Genomic DNA, 18,895 nt, shown 5'->3' with positions numbered 1-18,895 from the left:
GTCGTTCTCCTTCTTTGTTGTACCCACTGACGTCTTACTCCCTTCTTCCACCACCTTCTTTCTACGGCACAGAGAGTTCCTTTGAGCCGGCAGTTTCGTGTGTTACACCGTGGCGTGTGCACCAAAGACCGCATAAGTTTATATGTTCGAGGTGAAGCACAAAAGGCACCCCAAGGGATCGGTCCCTTCCTTCTGCGGAACGAGTTTTCCAGGTGTCATCCAAGTGTGCTAACCGATAGACGAGCCTCGCGAACCAAGGCTCAGCACGGGGATAAATAAAAGTAAAAGTATCGAAGAATCGTTTTATCGAGAAGTGCAGTTTCGAAATAGGACGTAGTCTTTGTTCCGCTATCAGAGGTTTGTGACTTCTCTGTGATGTGACGAGTTCCCTGGCCGTGTGACATTTTATGACCGACAGAGTGGACAGCTGAAACGTAAGTTTAATTTTTGTTCATTTTTTTTTTCTTTGTCACGTGACTTCGAACAGGTGCAAGCATTATAAAAGGAACCTTTGTACCGATATTTTCCCAGGTACATACTTACCCGCTTGCTTGTTGGCCATTTCTGCTGTAAGCAGAGAATGAATTTGTTATTTAAACAAAAATGAAAGATTCCGATGTACCATTGTAACACATCAATCCATCATTATTATCTTGCATCAAAGGATAGAGATTGAAATAGCGCAAAGTTGCATGATATCGTATAGTTTTTGTTTAGGTGAAACTTGTTGAAAACACACGGAACAGCGGGAGGCGTGCAAGCTGTGCTTTATGTCATTGACATCTGGAACGTGAGGTACTGAAACGAAATCGCAAACATCTCGTGCTTTTATTAGATGATGCACCAGGTTACTGCAGATGCACCACGAGGTGGTCTGCAACATCGTACCGAGAACATTTGTTTTTTTCTCATGAATCATTAACACGGTGCGGTTTTTCTCTGCAATCTGCTTTGTAATCCTTGCAACATTCGTAGAAGGATTCTGTTGCAATGCGTCAACCTACGAATTTTATATCTATGATTATTTTTTTTCCTTATCAAACTCACCATCTTGTGCAATTAATATAATATCAGTGCCATTAAATTCGTGATACCGATTATCTGTAATCTCCAGCCATTAATATGTATTTTGATATTTACCACAAAATCCAAGAGGGGTGAAATTGGCGCGTGACTTTCTTCACCCTCAAAGTAGAAACGTTTGATACGTATATTTAGAAGTGGATTTGTAGCGAACTATAATTGACCACGTGCAAGTAGAAGTTCGGTAAAAGGGTCAAGCGAATTTATTAAGGTGACGTTCGGAGAATTCGCTGAATCGTTGTCCACTTCGGCGTATGGTTAACGGTTTAACTGCTTTGATAAAGATGTCATTGGTCAGCCAAGGTTAGTTTTAAATTACCACGTTAAACTTTCAGTAAGTGTCCTACTATTAAATGTCTGATAAAATAACTACAGAATTTATCCAATTTTATAAGGTTAAGGAAAATTACCTTAAATAAAAGAGACGATGATTTATGATGTTTCCTCTCTATCGATCATTTAGCTTTTATCCAAACATCCGTTGTAACGATAAATGTCGTATAATTTGAAAAATATTAACTAAACGATCGTTATCGTGCTGTTTTTTGGAATAAATAAGAATATGTATAAATCGGAAAAAGAATCACGATTAGTAAGTGAATTATTGCATAATAAATGAATTATAAAACAGACCTTATCGAAGATATGATCGATTCATTTTGAAATCTAGGCTTGAAGTTCGATACCTTATATTATTATTACAATATCGATGCTATTCAAAGTTTATCTTCTCCTTTATTCTGTTAATTATTTGATTACACAAGATTTGAAACACCGGTCATCACTTGCCACCATGACAGTCAATTATCGTTCTGCGATCGGTCGGTATGATCGAGTATCGATACATCAGCACTTTGTGCTCGCAATCGACCGTGACGTCAACTATTGTACCCGCTGCGATAATATAATACTTATCCGATATCGTCAAGTCGAATTTCTTCGATACACGAATCGATATCGATGCGATACTTTTTCGAATGATAATCTCAACCGTCTTCCATCGTCTTTTCAAGGAGAAATAAGTAGAAAAAAGAGGCGAATTTTTAACGAGTGCTCAACTTTTTCTTTATCAGATAACTCGTTAAGTCAGATCAGAAAATCATTGTTAAATTCTAAGAACAATTTCACACTTTCGAACAAGTTCCTGTTGACCCGTCGAGGTTTATCTTAAACGACTCGCGTGAAAGATTTCAGGATAACTTCGTAATTCCCCGAACAATGACAGCGAACTGTCTTTCCAGGAAATATCAATGAAAGAAACCAAAGAAAAAACGACGCATTGTTCCTCAGTTGGACCGCGAGTTCTAACGTGTAACCTGGCTTCCATGCTCGGCCATATTTAAAGAAGGGATTTGTGATTGTAGGTCATTGTTTAACCAAAGAATCTTGACCTGAATACTCGTGATCAGAACAGGTAGTAAGCAAACAAGTAGAAGATTGAACTTTTTTATTAGTAAAATTTGGTTAGAAATAAAGTACTTGAAATTACAAATACTTTTATAAGTAATGAGCAGGAATGCTGTGAGGGAACTTGACTCGTTTTCATCTCACCTTACCGCTTCGGAAAATCAAGCAAACAGACAGAAAGAGGAACCAGTCTCGCAACAGCCAAGTTCTTTTACTCTTTTCAAATGTGTCTATAGTCTGGTCAGTGCAGGCCAGATAAGACAATTAAAGGCGGTGAGTCACGATAGAGGTTATGTTATTCTTTTTTTATGGAGGCAACACGTGAGACTTAGCCGTGTCTGATTGCACCGTTTTCTTTGGAACAACTTGTATCGAGCATTTGGAAAATCATTTTTATCTTTTGTGATGAATTGACTGGCATTTTTCAAATTTTGTATAATTCAATAATTAACACGTTAAACGCCTCGCCGGTCCCTGGGGACCGGCGATAGATTTTCCGTTCGGGCCCCGGCGTTCCCTAGGGACTGATGTTATACTTTCCGTTTGGACCCCGCCGGATATCTATTGTTAATAGATATAACAATACAGACACGTTTTAAATAATAAAGACTTTAATAAAAACTTTAATTTTTTGGTGCTCCCCCAGGTTGGAAATCGCTGGCCTAAACGAAACACGCGGGGCGCTTAACGTGTTAATTAAAATTTGAAAATGATCCCGGTCGTCCGTGACCTCTGTTATAGTCAGTATGTTAATTGAAAAAGAGGATCGATGCAACTTAGAAAGTGAAATAGAACGCGTTCTCGTTCCCTTTACGTTTCTCAATGAACTTTCCACTCTAAACCGATTTAAACAAGGCAATATCCTGAGATTCTCTTATTTTAATAGGTTTAGCGGCTGTCTGGTTTGGTTGGCTAACGTCTGACGCGTGACAGGTTTATTTCTGAGTCAAACGCGTGTCTACTCGTCGCTTATTCAGTCAGAGTGTCGTTTTGTTTAAAAAAGTTGAATGTCAGACATGTATGACTCATTGAAGTTGAAAATGAATATAGAATTTCATTTCAGAAGGAAACACCCATTTTTTCCTGATATACTAATCTATTCAAATAAAGGTAATCTTCACCTTGACGATAAAAGAATGCAATTCCAAGTGAAAATTATTAATAACAGATGTTTCTTCTTTTTATGGTAACTTGACGAATGGAGCCCGTCGATTGTGACATTGAAGAAGTACGATTTTAGCGGATTCCAATCGTTCTGCGTTCAACTGACTCAAACACCATCGGATATTTTCCATACACGTCCTCACAGACGGCTAGCGTTTATCCTTCAGCAATTAATCCTGCACCTGTATAATTTATTCTTCGTCTCTATCTTAGCAATGTTAGTTCCTCCATTTATTTTATTTTCTAATTTTTCCAGTTGTGAATGCTTGATAATTATCAGACCATGGTACGTTAATATTGAGTGAATTTCAAATTTTCCAATGGTCTAAAATATTACAAGCATAGTGGTCCGCACTTCTCGTCGGTTTGGTGATATTTCATGGTTCGTGAACATCCGGTCTCGCTTCGCAAACTTGACGGAACCTCGCGCGATATTGGAGTTACATAACGAGGAAGTTCCTTAAAAACGTTTTTTATCGTCGACATGTAACCGGCACGACCGAACGTTTTGCATTCCTCAAGCCACTTTTCGTTATCTGGCCGCCTCACTTTCCATCATTCTTTTTTTCCTATTACCAGTTTACTGGGACCCGTATTAGAAGCTAATGACATGGACTGGAGATAGTGATAAAAATTATCGCCAGTTTGTGTCAATGCTAATTCGTTGAAAAACGTAATACAATGACTATTGTATTGTGCGAAGAACCAGGATCTTGTATCATCGAGGATAGAACCATAAGTGCAGTTTTACTATAGCCAAAGGGTTAATTATGGTTCACCGACATCCCATTTCCGCTGCACTTTCTAAATTCCACGTAATCCAGTTCGATTACTTTATGCGAATACTAGAGACGTTAATTTTTATCAAATATGGTGTAACATGAAGCAGAGTTAAGCTCAATATTCGTACAGGTCATGACTTAAAAATACAGAAGAATTGCTAAAAAATTTCATAGGTAACAAGATTTAAAGTATCAGTAATTATTCTATAGCACATAAGTCATACTAGACTTCTATATTAATTGTAAATATTCAAAGTGCTGCAGCGTACGAACATGAAACAAAAGGGCGAAGAACCGACAAGCTCGCCAACTAAAGTGGCGATTTAATTTACAACGAACGACGTCGATGGAGTCGAGCCAGGTAACCAGATTTAAAGTTCAGCTTAAGAGCTGGTGGAGGCGTAATCGTACGTTTCTTCTCCGAATCTTCTCCGAAAAACCGGTTGGTTGGTTCTGATTCAGGCCGACCTTGAGTCAGTCAGCTTCGGACCTAAAGTTCAGGGCTTTCGAGGTGCTCTGTCGCGAGCCTTAATAAGCTTCGCGAGGACGAGGACAGAAATGATGGGAGAAGAGAGAATAAACGCGTATGACGTGTGTAATAATAAACCAAAGTCTGACTGCACGACGCTTGACGACAACAAAAAGAAAGGGAATAAAAAAGGATGAATCGAGGGGTGGATGATACACCAAAATAAGCGGGGATCTATTTTCGAGGCGTACGCAATGCGCCGTAGGAAAAACACCGGGAGACTCGACGACATTTGAATCGATCATTGGAGACCTCTTCTTGTGTCTACAATCTCAATTGACTCGAAAAACCAGGAGAAAATACTCAAGATCATTGCCATCTTAAAACAAAAACTCTAGAACTCATTAGAAAGCTCTAAGATATAAAATAAACGCCATTGCTTTGAAAGTACCGAAGGAGAAACGTAGTGAAGTGGAAGGTTTTAGGTGATGCGTGAACGGCGTAAGGTTGAATGGCTGGGAGCTGTGTTTTAACAAGGTTCACATGTTACAGACTCTATCGAATGAAGATTAGTTTCTCTGTACTACCAAAGAGAAATGACTGACTTTCTTTTTGCAAAGATGATTCTCGTACGCGCTTCTGTTATCCATTAAGAGCACTGTTTTTTCCACGACTTGTCATACGATACGTGTGCTAGCGTAACAAGAGGTTGGTATTCTTAATGGACACCCAGTGTGTAACTAGTATCCGTCTTTACAGTTTGTAACTCAAGTCGTTGACTTCTTGCCATTCGACGTGTTAAAGAAAAGAGTATAAAATCAGGATCCTTGTTCATTCATGGCCAGGTTGAGTAACATGCTACTACATCATTTCGCTTAATTAATTCTTGACTCCTGAGGCTTGTTTGAATTTGTATGCATTGAACCTTTATTTGCAGAAATTTACATCAACGAAAGTTGCATGTTTTCAATGAAAACCTTCTCATTGAAGAGAACGAAGTAACGCTGCCAGATTGATAATAAATAGGTACTATGCTTGGATTATTCACATCTCAGCTTTTGAAGAGGCGCCAAATCATCAATTCATGTGTCTTCACTGACCATTGATCCCTCAGGTGAAACTCTGTTATTCGTTCCTATAATAAAATGTCATATTCATGGAGCTCCAATGATGCAATGACAATAATGAGTGACTTCCAGTCAGTATAGAATCATGGACTATGATAGAAAGTTCTCTAATACCATATGCAAACTACACGATCAGGATTTCACATAAATGACAATAATCACATAGTTTTGAATATAATTTCCTTAAAATGAAAGAAGAAAATTGATATCGTCGATGATACTCGAGCAATTAAGGATCGCAGAGTGATTTGTGACCGATCATGTTGCTGAAATTATAAGGGTGGAGCGGTAATTAAACCGTCTAATTGGAGATGTTCGCAATTAAGTGGCTCGCGCGACCACGACCTGGCGATTTTTACCGTTTCTGATCCCGCCGATTGTTCCTCGAGCGTGAAAGTCTTAAACGATCTCCTTGCCGAGCGCACAGTGCCGTCCGCGCGCACGAGCATAATGGTTAACAGTATTATCCTTTGAGAGGAAAGGAAAAGGAACAACGACCGGAAATGTCGCGCGAGCCACGATGCGGGACTCGTGCCTTCCTTTAATCGCTTAGATAAGGAGAACACCGTTTACCATGCACCGCAAGTCCGGTAATGGACGCAACCGGAAGTTCGTACGGTGTCGGTCGAAAACGTGCCACGCGCCGTCGCGAATTCAAAATGATATTGAAGAATCGCAAAGGCGCGTGTTTCGTATTGCGTTTGCATACAATGCAATATTATTTCGATCAGCTGATTTGATAAAGGCTGATGATTTAATTCTTACATCATAGATGATGATCATCTGTGTATTCAATTTAAGGAGATGAAATCAAAACTGATACCATTGGATATTACTTGAAACGTGTCTTTTATGCTAACTGAGAGTTCTAAAATTATTGATGACAAATCTCCGGATCTAAAAGTATCAAACGTTCAAGTAACCAGTCAATTTAGAAACACTCGAGGGCACACACTTTCGAGAAACGTTTCCATGGCTTACACCTCTATTTACGGTAACCAGTCGGACCTTTTTTATTTCCTGTCGGGTTGGAAGGTCGAAGAGACTCGAACCCGTCACCGCGATATGAAAGTGGTAAAATTATCATCCACGTATATAAATTACGGCGAGCTCTGGAAATAAGGAATCGACGATGATTTCACACGATCCAGTGAAAAGCCGTCTTTCCTCTCGGCAAACCGGGTAGCCGACAAAAGGCTAACCGGTTTCCGGAAATGGTTAATTCCTTTATTATACCCATGAGTACGCACGATCTTCTTTTCCTGCAGGTACATGTTCGCTTATGACCTTTGTGCTGAAGAATAAAGAGCCGAGGTCAAATGTTTCCATACTCCATATTAATTCAAGATAAATTTCAAATTATTCAAGAATTAAAAATCACCAAATGGATGATGGTTATTAGCAGGCAGTCCTGTGAATATTTTAGGTAACGCGTCAGACGTTTACTGGTTGACCTCTCGTCGAAGAGAAAAGCGATTTTTCATGTCGTTCTCCACGAAGGTGAAGAGACCAACAGCCTCTCGAAGGCCCTTTTTCTCTTCTTTTAGTCATCGGATGACGCGGTACGCGTCGATGAACGAACGCGACCCCGTTTCTCCGGATGAAAAAAACGAACGCGAACAATAACCGCTCGTTTACGCGTAAACGCGTTAGAAAGTGCAGCCGATCGAATTGCGCGTCGAAGATAAGAGAAAATCATCTCCTATTCGTCGAAGATGCGGTTTCTAGAAACCGATACTGTATCGTAAGTAAAATGATTGGCACAGAGATTTTTCATTTCAAATGGAGGAAGTTGAATAGCTAATGATTCTACTTGAACACAGGAATTGTTACAAGAATGGAAGACTCGCAGCTGGTGTTGCATTATTTCTCTTATCACCCTAATGGCGTTTGCGTAACGGATCTGCAATTAAGCAACACGTGGATATCGTTAATTTTCCTGCCAATTGAAAAGCGACATGTTAGACAACTGATAAACGTGAGTGTTCTATATTACCTGTCCAATGTAATTCACGATACATTGTGTGGATTCTATATCCTCTACCGTAGTGTAAGCAATCCATGACGTACCATGTGCGTCCTAAATTATTTATGGAACTCAATTCGTGACGTACCATGTGCGTCCTATACCATCTATACGATTCAATTCATGACGCACCTTATGCGTCTCATGTACTTTAGATATACGTACAAGTACAGCCCATAGCAGCTATGCATGTTTTACAATTAAATAGATGGTACGTCTATTAGTACTGAAATAGGTGCCAATCAGATTAGAATGAGGAAGATAATCACCCTTTTACACCGACAAAGATAAACAGCTTTGTTCCTCCTTCGCGTTTCGTCAACTTCTTTGACGAACATGACGACATTATACGTGACCGTCTGGAACAATGAAAACCGCCTTCACACTACGATTCTTTCTATCTCGTGTTGCGTATCTGCGGCGATTTAGCATAAGATCAGCCGAGAAATTAGTCATCGAGCGAAAGTTCATGACCGAGACAGTGACTCAGATCGATTCCCCTTTCGTGGAGATGACTGCGGTCGAAGTTGGCCTCGAAATCGGTAATCCTACATACTTCAATAAATACAGAATATTGACTCAAGTAGGAACTAATCCTTCTATAAAAGGAGTATAAATCATTGGGATAATCTTCAAGTTTTCCAAGAAACATCGATGATTTCAACGACTCGTCCCAATGGTATTTATATCATGGTTCCCCGATCGTGAACATTCGCTTCCCAGAGGAACGTTTCGTTCCCAGTGGAAATTTTACTTGGTGTTTACAGCACAACTGCAATTGGACTGTTCGCTCGTAAAACTGGCGTTTTAAAGGCAGTCGTGTTTCGTTTATAAATCTCCTTCGGACGTTCATGGGCAATTTTTATAGTCGCTCGAAATAAATACACGCTCGGTATTTCGTTGTTGCATCGCTCGATATAATTACAGAATCATCCATCATCGCGAATTGGCTAATTTCCGTTGCGGTAAAAAGAAACTCCTTGCACCAGTATAAACGACAGCGTTACGACTTCCGTTTCGCGGAAACTGTCTTGCGATTTCTAGAATTATTGCGATAGTCATTGACCCGTCGAAAAGGATTGATTAGAACGAATACAACGAATCTGTCCTATGACCGTCTTTTGCCATTCGCTTATCCGTAAAAAAGAAAAATAGTCACGATTTAAATGTAAAGTTAAGCAACTCGGACTTCTAGATAACACTCGTTTAAAAGTTTCTGTTTTGTTAGCTAAAGAAATTTTATAAAAATTTATAGTTTTCCGTTGTTATAATGAAGTTTGTTTACTCCATTTGTCGAGAAGTATCTTTATTTAAATATTGCCGTTTCGACGAACGGTCATCGATTGACTCCTCGTATCAATAACAAACGAGAGGTCACCAATCCGGAGAAGCTTACGTTGCATCTGGATTTTCTCGTGGCCACATTTGTCCCAGTATTCTTCTGACGTTCGGTGCGATTGCATTTGAGTTTCTTTCTGCATACCCAGTTTTTTCGTTTCCCTTGGTTTCTTGGTGATTGCAGAGATTTTGGAATCATGAAGCCAAGGTAAAGCCTGAGAATCATTAATAGTAATTACACGATACTGATAAAGTGTGAATGAAAATGTTAATACAAGCGTGTATTATTGACTATTAAGGCAATTAAGTCCCTTTAATTTACTGTAAAAAGAATCAGTAAAATAAAGAGCGCACAGTTGCCATCGAGTGTTTGTGTTATTGCGAATACTGTTGTTACGTGCTACAATTGCAATAGTCTTGCGAAAAAATCAAACAGATTAGATTAGATTAAGTGCATCCAGGTTTTCTGGCGCTTCCTCGAGTTCCTCGTTGGGAAAAATTTATTTTTCTTCTTTTTCGATAACTACCATTTTACAGCTCTATATTCAAAGTAATTATCATGGTATTAAGAAGAAATCAAGTTCTCTGCCAATTCCAATGAATAAATCTTTATTGAATAATTTCATAAACAATTTGATTGAAGAATTATGAATTTTCAGAAATTGATAAGTAGTCAATATGATTTCCATTAAGCTTACCTGAATTTATTCCCCTATCAGTGATGGATATTGGGGCGATGGGGAGGAGGTAGGAGAAGTTGCGTACGAGCGGTGATAAAACGAAGGTGAACACTGTTAAGTCGTTGTTGAGTAGCGACGGTAGGTGAAACGATCCTCCTCCAGTGTGCTTCGATCTCCTGGTGAACGTGTCAATTGCAACGAAACCGTGTGTTAATTGTACGATCGTTAACTGAACAACGGTACCGGAAGCGATGCTGAGTTGCTCTCGCGTATCTGATTCCTCGTTAATCTTCAGTGATCATTTGTGACATTGATTGAATCCAAGAAGAATTCTATGAAATCCTTGCATTCGAAGTAGGAGAAATTGTTGATGAATTAAGAATTATTGAAGAGTGAAAAGTTTTTTTGGGAGTTCCTATAGAAATTCATGGGTGTCTTGCTCTTCTAAACGTGCTTGTCACAGTGGAGATTTAATTTTTTCGATTTAAGCTTCTCTTACCTTGCATTACTATCAAAAATTCTGACTTTGAAGGCTTTCATTTTGGTTCAAAGTTAATTCAGAAATTCCTCATTTTACTTCAAAGCCGATTCATAGGTCTCCTAATCTCCTTCAAAGTTTGGAAATAATAATTAGAAATGATCAATTAAATTTATCAAGGCAATGATCGACAAACATGGAATTTCTTCAAGTCAATTTTTAATGAACTTCTATTTCTTCTGAACGTACGCTTGCTTCGCGATAATTCCACGATAAAACGTGGGCTCGCAAAAAATTTCACGTCGCCTGAACGCGGATATAATGAACGTATCTTCTCTTTTAATTCAGCCTTACGATATTTTGATAACGAGTAATCTCCCATCGATAAGAAACCTTCTCGTTATACCTTTTTTATTCGTTAAATAATTCGATGGTGTAGATAAAACATTCAGTTGCTCTTCTGTTTCATAATTATAATTAATTAGACGCACCTCTGGGATGTTCCTTTTATGAATGAAGGTACAGGAAAATTTTCCTGAAACAATAGATCATTTCAGAAACAATATAGTATAATATTGAGCAAGTAAGGGATTATAAAATTATCAGTCTTTCCATCTTGTTAAATAAAAAATTTATCTTGCATTATGTCTTTAGATAACAAAGTGTGATGAAATGATAGACGTTTTAAATTCGAATTTCAATTTTCCAGTTATGGAAATTTGCAATATTTTTTTAATGCTCTTCTTAGCGATAACAAGCTCATTACTTTTGGTGCAATTACTTTCTCCTATGTTATCTTGCTCCATTAGAAAAAAAAAGAAGGAATCTGTATTCCTAGAAGCGTTTCGAACGGCAATGACCGCAATTTCTTGGCTGCGTTTATGGAATAGCAACGAGCCTCTAATTAATAGTGCAGTTTTCGAGCAGATCACGTATGTTCAGCCTTGAAGCTTCTTCCTTCAAGCAATTTTATTGCATCAAATACATTTTTCCTGCGAGAATTATTAACACGTTGTAGCCGTGGGATAGAAAACCGGTGTTACAATTGAATAAATGAAAGGAAAACTAATTACATAATATTAAAAACAACAATCGATCACGTCTGTTATCGAAGGGAATCGGTATTTTGTCATTTATTTCCACTATCTTATCTCGCGATTTAATGCTAGATTTCACGGGTAAACTAAACGAACATCAATTACTAGAGCACCAGCATCGATTCCAGTTTTGTTTAATTCATTAATTGATTTACTAATCACTTATTGGTGTTGTGCAGGGTGTAACGCCACGTTCAAACATGGGGTAAGTGTTCGTTCCACATTGGTCCACTTAATCTCCATCATTTACTGTAATATAGTAACAATTTTATTTTAGTATCACTCGTGTCTTTTGACGAACAAACACTTATATTAGGAATTCTGTAGTTGGAAACAACTTTATCGGTATTCCATCAACATTATTTCAATATCTAATCAAGAACTTTATCGCTTGCAATTCAATTAAAGCTGAAGAGTGATTGTACTACTAGGAAAATTTGTAGAAAATCGATACAGATTGATACAATATGATTTTTTAATCAATAACCGACATAATACACAACGTGTATTAGGGGTCACCGGTGACCGGTCCCACAACTTACACACGTCTGTAATAATTAAAAGAAAACGATAGAAAAACATTATTTTAAGTAATATTGCTATGGTACAAATAATTTGAAATGGAAAATAGAAAGGTTGAAATTTGAAAATTAATTATTACTATTCATAGTAATTAGAGTTTTAATACGTCCCATAAAAAATGCCCAATTTTACTGTGGCGTTCAAAAAACAACAACAATAATAATATCCCATCTTCTACCATTTTCATACATCGCTCAGCTGAGCAATAATTTAAGATCGTCATTTATTTTATATTCAATTATCGAGTTGCTATGTGACAACGTTCCTCTATTCTTCACTCTAGATGAAAGAAACAGTTCACGATAGCTGATCGTCCAGAGAAGTACAATGTAATAGTTATGAAAATTATTTCACTTTGTATATTTTATGAAATGGAAAATTCAGAAAAAGTAATGGAGTTGAAAAATAGGAAAGAAACAAAACTCCTTCCTTCCCTGTTCGCGGATTTTTCTTATAATACTCGCGATGCGACCGCACGCGGAAAATCGACACCGCTCGCGTGAAGCGCCGTTGAAGTTCAGGGTGTTGATTTCGTTTCCGGTGTGGTGATTGAACAATAATCCAACTCTGCACTTTCTCGTGTTCGATATCCAGTCACGAAACGTATACGTTACACTCACGAGCAATTATGCAAATTTTGGTAAAACGACCAATATAAATTTTCAATTCGGTCAACATTTTATTTTGCAAGGAATACTACTTGAAGCTTCACTTTTCAGATAAATTAATTGTATCCCTTCGTTTGTGAAATTAAATTAGACGATCTCCTTAAAAATTTGTACCTCTTCAATTATTATACCTGACGTTAAAATGCGTTTTGAAAATGTTTCAGCGAGGAACACGCGGTATCCGACACTGGAGGTGGTGTAAAAGATTCCGGTAAAGCACCGGAAGTCCCCAGGACTGACCACGAGTTACGCAGAAAAATGGAACGTGGTCTTCACGAACGTGATCGCGTCGGAGTCCAGGATTTTGTCCTCCTGGAGGATTTCCAGAACGAGAATGCGTTCATCGACAATCTGCGAAAACGTTTTCACGAGGATCTGATTTATGTAAGATAGTCTTATTTTGCAAGTCTGTTAATTTAATTATCCTTACTTAAGATAAGTGTTCTGAATCTATCTCCATCTAACGAATTTCATTTATAATATCTTTCTTTTGCAGACATACATTGGTCAAGTACTGGTATCTGTGAATCCTTACAAGAAATTGCCAATTTACAATCAAGAAACTATCCAGTACTATCATCGTAGAAACTTCTTCCAGGCTCCTCCACACATGTAATATACAATCAGAAACTAAAAAGTATCATTTATCTTTCTCAGTATGGTCATTAAGAATTTTCTATTTCAGCTTTGCACTCGCAGATACCGCTTATCAGTCCCTGTTGAAAGAAAATCTGGATCAGTGTATTCTCATCTCTGGTATGAAGCAAATTTAAACAACTGAAGTTGATCCAATTAACAAGTTAAACTGTCTACTTATTACCTTAAAAAATAATATAATGTGCCACTTAGAATATCCTTTAACATATTGGATTATATTAAATTCAACGTCTTAATTTGTTACGTTGATTTGATAATTGGCAGTCAAAACGTTAATTAGAGATCCACGAAAATTCTTGTAACCAATTAGATAAATTTAACGTTACTTGAACTCGTTACGTAGGCGAATCCGGTTCAGGAAAGACCGAAGCTTCGAAGAAGGTCCTGGAATTTATCGCAGCCGCGACCGGCCACAAGAAACAAGTGGAAGAAGTAAATGATAAATTGATCGGTAGCAATCCTGTACTCGAAGCATTCGGAAATGCGAAAACTGATCGCAATGATAATTCGTCCCGTTTCGGCAAGTACATGGATATCCAATTTAATTTCCAGGTACAAATAAAACTCACTCTCTCTTCTCATTTTCTATCATTATCTACGTTTTCAATATAGATACGATTATTTAAGTGAAATAAAATACTCCTTAGATTAACACATTTCTTAATTTTAGGGAGATCCAATTGGTGGAAATATCTTGAATTATCTACTGGAGAAGTCAAGGGTGGTTCATCAATTTTCTGGTGAACGTAATTTCCACATCTTCTATCAATTATTAGCTGGAGCAAGTGAAGAGACTCTACGAGACTTGTATCTAAAGAGAAATTTGGATACATACTATTACCTGAGCAATGGGGTAAGTTATTACCTCGGCAAAGAACTGTTACAAAACATTATAGATTATATAATATTCTTACAATTGTAGACGAAAGGCACAGTAGATACTATTGATGACGCGACTCAATACCAGGAGGTAATGAAAGCAATGAAGACTATGGAAATGAGTCAGCATGAACAGAATGATTTATTCGCAATAGTCGCCTCCGTATTGCACATGGGAAATGTTGGATTCACCGAGAAAGATGGAGTCGCTCAAATTTTAAAGCCGGCTTCTGTTGAGGCTGTCGCCTCTGTAAGTGTTTTAACGTAGACTAAACAAATATTTTCTTCTCACTGATTAATTCTTCTTTTCAATTTTATTCACAGCTACTGGGCTGCGACTTGAAGCAACTAGCGCAAGCTTTTACACACCGCACCATAGATGCTCGGGGTGACGTAGTCATTTCCCCGTTGAACAGAGAATTCGCAATCTATGCACGCGATGCATTAGCGAAAGCTGTGTATGACAGATTATTCACGTGGCTCGTGACCAGATTGAATAAATCATTGCAATCGATTAACGATCGACGACGCAAGATGGTCATAGGTATTCTGGACATTTATGGTTTCGAAATTTTCCAAAAGAACAGGTACGTATATCCTTGATATCAATTGCTACTTTTGTTACCAAGAACTAATTGAAAGCATCGTTCAACAGCTTTGAACAATTCTGTATAAATTACTGCAACGAGAAGTTACAACAGTTGTTCATTCAGTTAACGTTGAAATCGGAGCAAGAAGAGTATCTGAGGGAGGGAATAACTTGGGAAAATATTCAATATTTTAATAACAAAGTTATTTGCGATTTGATTGAAGAAAAACATAAAGGTATTCATCTTACTATCTGTTGATGGTTATTGGTTCAATTACTGTGGATATATTGGATCATTTAATATATTTTAATAGGAATTATATCTTTGATGGATGAGGAATGCCTTCGTCCTGGTGAACCAACTGATTTGAGCTTCCTGGAGAAGTTGAATGTAAATTTGAACAATCATCCCCATTACATAAGTCACATGAAAGCAGACTTACAAACGCAGAAAGTTATGGGACGAGATGTAAGACTCAATTTCCTCAATTAAATAAGAAATTCTTTGATATAATCATTTCTAATATAATTCACATTTCAGGAGTTTAGATTGGTACATTATGCTGGCGACGTAACATACAATGTCCGTGGGTTCTTGGAAAAAAATAATGATTTGTTATATAGAGATTTACGTGAAGTAATGTCCCACACAACGAATTCGATCATCAAGGTATTTTTATTGATTTACATTTCATTGTTCATCAACTTTTGTATATAATAAATATATATGAATTTTGTAGAATGTGTTTGATGTAAAAGATTTGACCAGCAAGAAGCGACCAGATACAGCTATTACACAATTTAAAAACAGCTTAAATAATCTTGTGGAAATCCTTATGGACAAGGAACCTTCTTATATTCGTTGTATCAAACCCAACGATTACAAGATGGCCAGTGAGTAACATGTAATAAAATTGTATTCATTTTAAAATAACTTGTATTCTGTTTTAGATCAATTCAAAGATAAGATTGTGCTGCACCAAGTAAAGTATTTAGGTCTTATGGAGAATCTACGAGTAAGGCGAGCTGGTTTCGCCTATAGAAGACCATACGAGCAGTTTTTGCAACGTTACAAATCCCTGTGTCCACAAACTTGGCCTAATTATCATGGTCCAGCTAAAGAAGGCGTTCAGATACTTGTATGTTTCCTTGGTTTTGAACAGGATGAATACAGGATGGGCAAGTAAGAACTATTTGGAAAATAAATACAGTAAAAGTTTGACACGTACAAGAAACGTTTCTAAAACTAGAAAAAATTTCTTGTACAGCACAAAGCTGTTCATTCGATTCCCCAAAACGTTATTCGACACGGAAGACGCCTTTCAAATGAAGAAGCATGAGATAGCTGCTATTATTCAAAGTAAATGGAAATGTATACGGACAAGGCGAAGATTCTTAAACATGAGAAAAGCGGCGATAGTCTTCCAAAAATATATACGTCGATGGCTTGCTAAACGTGAGGCTGAAAAAAGAAAAAAAGCAGTCATTACAATTAGAAGGTATTACAAGTTAATCCTTTTTCTACAGGATATTTCAAATGAGGTACAAATTTATATTATTTTATGCAGATTTATTGAAGGATTTATTACCCGAAATGGACCACCAACTGAGATTAACGTGGCTTTTATCGAGTTAGCGAAATATCAATGGTTGATCAAGCTCTCTAAAACACTTCCAGAAGGTGTTTTGAATAATTATTGGCCCCCATCTCCATACGCATGTCGAGAAGTAAGATTTATAATCAATTATTTCTATCCTTTTTTTATTAAAACAAATAATTCTAATTGACTTTAGGCTTCTGAACACTTGCGAATTTTATACAAAAGATGGAAAGCAAGGAAATATAGATTAGCTTTGTCAAGAGAAGACAAGGAACAATTTGAGTTAAAGATTTTAGCTGAATCTCTATTTAAAGGAAAGAAGAAATCATATCCAAAAAGTGTGGGACCGAGATTCCAAAATGATAGACTCGGTGCTGAACATAAAGCATTAAGACAGAGTTTCATTAACAACATTCTTCCAAGGGATGAAACCATAAAGGTAAAGTATTTTTATTTTGTTTTGCATTTTATATGTCTAGACCGATTAATGAAATAGTACCTCTGTATCTTCTAGTACGCGACTCCTGTTATTAAATACGATCGACATGGTTATAAACCCCGCGAGAGGGTATTAATTTTAACAGAAAACGCAGTATACATTTTAGACACACTGAAGACTTTCAAACTTAAGCACAGGCTCCCTTATAAATCTATTGAAGAATTGGTGGTTACTGGAGAATCAGATAATTTATTAATTATGAGGATACCGCCTGAGTTGAAGAAGGACAAGGTTTGCCACTGTTTCGCTATTTTGATATTTATATTTATACAAGACCGAAAAATTATTAGAATAATTATTTGACGAACTTATATTTTAAAAAGACCGCCTAGAATTATTTTTAAAGTTCGACCACTGCGCCATCTATACAAAAACGGCTGAAACTACTCAATAAATTACCGACTTATCGACTGAACTTCCGACAGTCGGTAATCGACCCTTCGGCAGTCGGTAAGTTAACGAATAGTTTGCGCCGCTTTTATATAGATGGCGCAATGGCCGATGACTTGGGGTGGTAGGGACCCCGAAGCGCCAGTAATGCTTTTCGCGTGTCGACGTTGCTGCATCTGGGGTGTCAGGGACCCCAAAGTAACCGGTGACTGCGAATCGATATATCATCCTGGGGTATTAGAGACCCCGAAGCGCCGGCGATATTTGCATACTGACGTTATGGCATCCGGGGTGTCAGGAACCCCGAAGCTAAAATTTTGAGCTAGTCTCAGCGAGTCCTTTCTAACGACATATATGTAAAGCGTATCTCTAATCCTAGTAGTTGTCAAGTTGAAAATTGACACTGACGGACGTCTTTGCTCTTTATACATATATATAAAATTTATTGTTTTTTAAACTTGTATTTTACTCAGGGTGATTTAATATTGGAAGTACCACATACAATAGAGGCGCTAACAAAAGCAATTGATATCACTAACAATCCAAATATTCTTAAAATTGTTAATACGGAGTCGTAAGTATAAAAAAAAAGACATTTACATACAAGTTCAAATTTTAACTCATGTTACATTATTATTTGTAGGGTCTCACATAAACTAGTCAGTGGAAAAGAAGGTGTAATTGAATTTAGAACTGGTACAACACCAGCTATTAGTAAAAACAGACAAAGTGGACATTTACTAGTGGTAAATACAAATTCAAGATATTAAAATTAAATTATATTTTTCCTTGTAATTACACAAAACATTCTAGGTGGCATCTCCATAACATCTGAAAGAAGTTTTAAATAGAAGTAATTCTGTACTTAGAAAAAAGTGTTCAACATATAAAGTACAATGTAATGCAGCCTTACTTGATGTGATCTACAATGGAAGACTATTAAGAAGAGATAATATATTAAAACTTAGTACATTTATTAAACCACATTCGCAATTTCTTACCTTGTTATACGAATTGTGTAAACTATCCCGTGAAATAAGGTTTATTTTTATAACTGGTGCATTCGTTGTGAAATGGAAATTTTACCAATGACAAGAATTGTTTGAAAAGTAGAATGTTTGTGCCTTTTATAAAATTAAGTAATCGCACAAAAAAGTAATTTATTAATGAATGCCTCGTATAAGTGCACTAAAAGAAATGATTTTCCTTTTCTATATTTATATTGTTTAAGTCACTGTGCCATTCACGTTTAGAAAAATCATATGAAATTAAATTAGGTTAATCTTAAAAAATGAATAATTCTATTCCTTGTTGCATATTTCTTTATTTTAAAACCAAATGTTAGATAAATTACAACATATCTATAGAAAACATAATAA

At 37.0% G+C, this 18,895-nt stretch overlaps 1 protein-coding gene across 6 annotated transcripts; it reads left to right on the top strand.

Annotated features, from left to right (window-relative positions):
- Positions 1-291: 291 nt before the first annotated feature.
- Positions 292-18,823, top strand: Myo61F (unconventional myosin 61F). 6 transcript variants are annotated; one of them, XM_034326313.2, is made up of 21 exons: positions 6,666-7,776; positions 7,856-8,010; positions 13,066-13,285; positions 13,398-13,513; positions 13,587-13,657; positions 13,902-14,110; positions 14,229-14,411; positions 14,481-14,687; positions 14,762-15,024; positions 15,093-15,262; positions 15,341-15,495; positions 15,568-15,696; positions 15,767-15,920; positions 15,978-16,209; positions 16,295-16,525; positions 16,595-16,754; positions 16,821-17,066; positions 17,142-17,357; positions 17,990-18,090; positions 18,160-18,262; positions 18,330-18,823. In XM_034326313.2, the coding sequence occupies exons 3-21, from the start codon at positions 13,160-13,162 to the stop codon at positions 18,342-18,344; spliced, it is 3,087 nt and encodes a 1,028-aa protein (XP_034182204.1). In that variant the 5' UTR covers positions 6,666-7,776; positions 7,856-8,010; positions 13,066-13,159; the 3' UTR covers positions 18,345-18,823. The 6 variants fall into 6 exon arrangements, with proteins under 6 accessions (XP_034182205.1, XP_034182204.1, XP_034182201.1 ...); XM_034326312.2 differs by lacking the exons at positions 6,666-7,776; positions 7,856-8,010 and adding exons at positions 9,480-9,604; positions 11,831-11,856; XM_034326311.2 differs by lacking the exons at positions 6,666-7,776; positions 7,856-8,010 and adding exons at positions 10,166-10,292; positions 11,831-11,856.
- The last annotated feature ends 72 nt before the right edge of the window (positions 18,824-18,895 follow it).

This window comes from Osmia lignaria, chromosome 3, assembly GCF_051020975.1.
Source record: "Osmia lignaria lignaria isolate PbOS001 chromosome 3, iyOsmLign1, whole genome shotgun sequence".
Lineage (NCBI taxonomy): Eukaryota > Metazoa > Arthropoda > Insecta > Hymenoptera > Megachilidae > Osmia > Osmia lignaria.
Note: the sequence above shows the minus strand (reverse complement) of the source record. Positions and strands in the feature narration are given on the sequence as shown.

Excerpts from the sequence above, each read along its gene's own strand:
- Myo61F (XM_034326310.2), top strand. Across the intron at positions 15,921-15,977 it reads CAACGATTACAAGATGGCCA|ATCAATTCAAAGATAAGATT; the intron begins GTGAGTAACATG and ends ATTCTGTTTTAG. Across the intron at positions 16,210-16,294 it reads GATGAATACAGGATGGGCAA|CACAAAGCTGTTCATTCGAT; the intron begins GTAAGAACTATT and ends TTTCTTGTACAG.